Source organism: Ailuropoda melanoleuca, chromosome 8 (assembly GCF_002007445.2).
Source record: "Ailuropoda melanoleuca isolate Jingjing chromosome 8, ASM200744v2, whole genome shotgun sequence".
In the NCBI taxonomy this organism is placed as follows: domain Eukaryota; kingdom Metazoa; phylum Chordata; class Mammalia; order Carnivora; family Ursidae; genus Ailuropoda; species Ailuropoda melanoleuca.
Window position 1 is genome coordinate 93,821,836 of NC_048225.1, and position 5,209 is coordinate 93,827,044.

Below are 5,209 nucleotides of genomic sequence, written 5' to 3' on the forward strand. Positions count from 1 at the left end.
TTCGCTGGTCTGGTACCTATCCAGCTCAAGTCAGGGGACCAGCTGAAAAAAGGTTCCCCTTCCCCCACGCCATCTTAACTCCTCCCCCCCATACTAGTCTTCCATTAAGTTTGATTAATTTTGTTATGAAGAGAAATCCAGAGTCCCCAAAGATGGGGGATTTGGCACCATCTGGTTTACTTTCCTCCAGGAGATACTGAAATTCACTCAGAGAAAAAGACTCATAGTGGGAAACAGACAAATGAGGCAACTGTCAAATCCGCAGTAGACATTTCCTGACTCAGGAGGCCCAGGGGACAGATCGGCGAAGATGAGACCGCGCTGATTCAAAGAATCTCTGACACAGTAAATGCCTTTTAAGCTGAGCTTCCCTGGCCTAAGAAGCCAGAGAAAAATGCTTCCATAGGGCCCTCCATATTTGGAAATTTGGTCTCCAGGACTCAGGCACCTGGCTCCAAGGATACCACATAGATCCAGTCATGGGCCGTAGAAGGACCCGCTCAGCAGAAGCAGACAGGTTTTGTCAGAGACCTGAGCCCTGTGTGCCAGCTGATAGCTCCACAGTGTGCAGGGCAAACCATGCCTTGATCTTGATGCCTTCGAGAAACAGTAAGAACATCTTGTAGCTGCTATCTTTCCTCTGCCATTTGAAATGCCAGCACGCCCAGGAAACCTCCCCCCATTTTCTTCTCACTCTGTGCCTTCACCCTGGCTAACTGTATCCACTCCCATGACCTCACCCACCTATATGACCTTGACGCCCACAGCTCTTAGTTCCACCCTCCCCAACTGCAACTCGCATTTAAAAGAAGATTTTATTATTTTAGGATAGTTGACATACAATGTTATATTAGTTTCAGATTCAGATGCACAACATAGTCATTCAACAATTCTGACATTATGCTATGCTCACCACAATAAGTATAGTTATCATCTCTCACCATAAGACATTATTATAATATATACTAACTATATTTCCTATGCTGTACTTTTCATCTCTGTGACTTATTTCATAACTGAAAGTTTGTGCCTCTTCATCTCCATCACCTATTTCACCCATCCCCCCACACCCCCCTCCCCTGTGGCAACCATCAGTTTGTCTTCTGTGTTTACAAGTCTGTTGCTGGTTTTGTTTACTTTTTTTTTTCATATTCTACACATAGGTGAAATCATATGGTATTTGCCCTTCTCTGTCTGACTTATTTCACTTCACATGATACCCTCTAGGTCCATCCATGTCTCAAGTAGCAAGATGACTTTTTTATGGCTGAGTAATATTCCACTATGTATATGTACCACATCTTTTTATCCATTCATCTACTGATGGACACTTAGGTTGCTTCCGTATCTTGGCAATTGTAAATAATGCAACGAACATAAGGATGCACCTATCTTTTCCAATTAGTGCTTTCATTTTCTTTGGGTAAATTTCCAGTCGTGGAATTTCTGGATCATATTTTATTTTAATTTTTCGATGAAACTCCATATTGTTTTTCATACGCTAACTCACATGTTTAACTGCCTCTTGGGCACCTCCAGGTGCCTCACGTACCCTCTCCCCCTGAGCCATAGCCTACTAATACCTGCGTACTTCCCCAAATCTCTCTACCTTGCACTTGGGTTGGTCACATGACTCATTCTGGCCAATGGAATGTGAGCAGAAATGCCATGTGGCACTATTGGCAGAGTTATTTAGTACTTGTGCACCATCCCCGTGTTCTCGTCCCCTCCACGAGGCCAGGACAAGACAGCAGAGAATCAAAATAGAAACAGTCTAGGTCCTGGAGTCACTGCCTAGAAAAAGCCACTGGACCTGCACTGAACTGTGAGTAAAACAAACTTCTCTGGGGAAAGATCACTGAGAGTTTAGAATGATCTGACATAGCAGCCATGCTCTACACCTGCCTTCTCCACCTGGCAAGTTCCTACTTAATGCTCCAAACTCCAATTCCAATGCCACCTCTTCTGTGAGATCCAACTTTCGTGGGATGATAAGCCTGTGACCTCTAGTGATTCACTCACGCGTCCGGCCCAACAGTTACCTCAGTCTGCAGACACTTTTCTGTTTGCACGTTTGGCTCTGACATGTGTGTGTGCTTCTCTTTTTAATACTATATTCTCAGGGCCTCGGAAGTAGCAAACACCTGATGTTTGATTTCCTGAAGCAAAGATCAGAGCCTTCTTGCTCATGTGACCAGCAAATCCCAGGTCAGCATTTCCCCCAAGTCACAGTGTTCTCAGCATCACGGTACATACCGTGACTGGAGGCAAGAAAAGTAGGGCACTATCGCCCACAACGAGGAGTGTTTTTTATCTTTAGATCCTCTGCACCCCATTAGCTTCCATCTTTATTAAAGGACAGCTTCCACTTAAGAAGTACATTGTCTTTTCAGGAACCATTGGCTAAGACATTTCTCAGAAAGCAAGATCAAGCGGGTTTGTAATGACGAGAGGAAAGTAGAGCAGGGCTCTCTCATGACCCCTTTGGGCCTGGCTCCCCCAAGCTGCCATGCTTTAGACTTGTGACCTGGCATTCTGGGATCATGCAGCTGTACCAGGGTTATTTCTGGTACGAAAAAAGCTGCAAGGAAAGCATCTCCGGCCCCTCAGGGACCCAGATGTAGAGACGATAGCCTGGCCGTGCAGTCACGTCATCGTCGCTTGGCAAAACTTCCCAAACCAAAGGCACAAAACCATGCCAGTGGTCAGGGAAACAGAACAGGGGACCTTTGGTTTCACATCCAGTGAACCTGCAACGTGCACTGTTAACTGCTCCCACTCTCCCGATTCTTTTAAGGCTGTGATAGAACTCTTAGTTCCAGCCCGAGGGAGTGGCTCCCAGAAATAAATGATGCTTGGTTATTAATGCAATGTTTTCACAGTAGTTCCCACAGACCGCATTTTACCTGCTGCAGGTGTGGCTTAGCTGTGGACACTGGGACATGAGGTCAACCACTACTTCTGGCATCCCAGCGTTCAGACAGAAACAGCCCCAACAAAGAGCCGTGGCAAACCCAGGTGCCGTGCCCACAGCTGCAAGGGAGCACAATGGGGCTTCTAGGACCTTCCGTTTTAGGACGTTCAGAGTGGTAAACGACACAAGGTTAGACTTTGCAGTGTACTGAAGGCTGGGATGATAAGGAAGGAAGATTAGGAAACATTTTAAACACCAGAGGGAGCAGTAACAGCAAAAGGCAAATGTAGAGTTTGGGAGAGGTGGGATAGTACCTTTTAATGTCCAGTGCCACGTGTGATAGGTAAGAGGTACATCTAAACAGGGGACCCTGAAAGTCACAGCTCAACACAGGGATTGTTTCTGGTTGGTATTTCAAGGGTTACATACCATGAACAGAACAATGAACGCCTACCCTAAATCCATTCAAGTACCGACAGCATTCGTGGAAAAGAAGAAACTGACTGGAAACAGCACTGTTGGGCAACTTACCTTGTATGAAGATCCTGTTCCAGTAGATTTTCCCCACTTGACTGCCGCCGAGAAACACCAGGTTGGACAGGATCAGCATGGATGTGGAGCAAGATGCAAGGGCGGCGTGGAAGCGACGGCGGGCTTGCGGGGAGAGGAACTGGACCTGCGGGCAAAGACAGGCAGTGTCTAATTGCAGGTGTGGAAAAACAATGCCGAGGTGCCACCCAGCCCTTGTCAGACACCTGCCCAGAATGCCCACCCCAGAGCCTGAGCCAGGGTTTGACATAAATGGCTCTCCAAACCTCTATTCCTGCGACACGCACACTCTGGTCTGAGGAAAGAAGCCATGCACCCCCAACTTGTTGCTTCCTCCTGCCAGACGGGCTCCCCCCTGACGTGTGACACAAGCACTGAAACTAGTGCAGATTTAGCTGGAATGCCTCCACATGTTCTCTGCGTGCAAACCTACAGGTACGAGAACTCTCCCTGGTAACCAGCACCAGTCCATGTCATGAGGTCAAGATCAGGACGATCTTCTGGGCCAGTTAACTTGACTCTGGGAAGCCACCCTGTCCATCTGACCCACTGTTAGGAGGAATCCCATGAAGAGGGTGCAGGAGAATCAGCATAAGCCGCCCTCCTTCCTGGAATCAGAGTTCAGGGGACACGCGTCACACAATGGTTGCGTGTCACAGCACCTGAATACACAGGAAATGGAGAGGTTTCCAGCACTGATGGTAAAGAACTCTGCTCACCCATCTGAGGTCTTCACTGCACTTTTTTCTCCCCCTTTAACATCTTCTTGGGGATTGCATAAAGTAAGCAAAGCCTTTATTTCTCGACACCAACTGTTCTGCTGGCCCTACCGAGTGAGATCACAGCGTTGCGCCGGGAGTGTGTGAGTGCCATCGGCACATCCGCAGGCACGGGCCGTAGGGCCTGCATATGCAGAATGAGAAACAGGTACAGTGCAATCACCGGACCAAAGGGCCCCAGGGTTTCTGACAAATACCTCAGTGTAATCCAAAGATGGGGAAAAGAGAGGGAACAAAGGGCCTAGAGATCGTTCCTGAATACCTTCCAGAAACCTACACATCTCTGGGGTCACTTGCATCCTGATTTCGGTTGTGCTCCAATTACAAATAGGAATCTGGGAGCACCTGGGTGGCTCAGTCAGTTAAGCACCCAACTCTCGATTTCGACTCAGGTCGTGATCTCAGGGTTGTGAGATCCAGCCCTGCATCAGGCTCCATGCTCAGTGGGAAGCCTGCTTGGATTTTCTCTCTCACTCCCTCTGCCCCTCCCCTCCCAGCACTCACTCATTCTCTCTCTCTCAAATAATAGCTAAATCATGGAAGGAACCGAGATGCCCTTCAACAGATGACTGGATTAAGAAGTTGTGGTCCATATATACAATGGGAATATTACTCAGCTATCAGAAAGAACGAATTCTCAACATTTGCTGCAACATGGACGGCACTGGAGGAGATAATGCTAAGTGAAATAAGTCAAGCAGAGAAAGACAATTATCATATGGTTTCTCTCATCTATGGAACATAAGAACTAGGAAGATCAGTAGGGGAAGAAAGGGATAAAGAAAGGGGGGTTAATCAGAAGGGGGAATGAAGCATGAGAGACTATGGACTCTGGGAAACAAACTGAGGGCTTCAGAGGGGAGAGGGTGGGGGAATGGGATAGGCTGGTGATGGGTAGTAAGGAGGGCACGTATTGCATGGTGCGCTGGGTATTATACTAATACTAATGAATCATCAACTTTACATC

The 5,209-nt window shown here is 47.5% G+C and overlaps 1 protein-coding gene across 1 annotated transcript in view; it reads right to left on the reverse strand.

Annotated features, from left to right (window-relative positions):
• HHAT (hedgehog acyltransferase) overlaps window positions 1-5,209 on the reverse strand; it is a 306,415-nt gene that overhangs the window by 62,617 nt on the left and 238,589 nt on the right. The window contains exon 10 of the mRNA XM_034667656.1: window positions 3,446-3,590. Within this exon, the coding sequence (XP_034523547.1) occupies window positions 3,446-3,590 (145 nt within the window). The remainder of the gene's footprint in view (window positions 1-3,445; window positions 3,591-5,209) is intronic.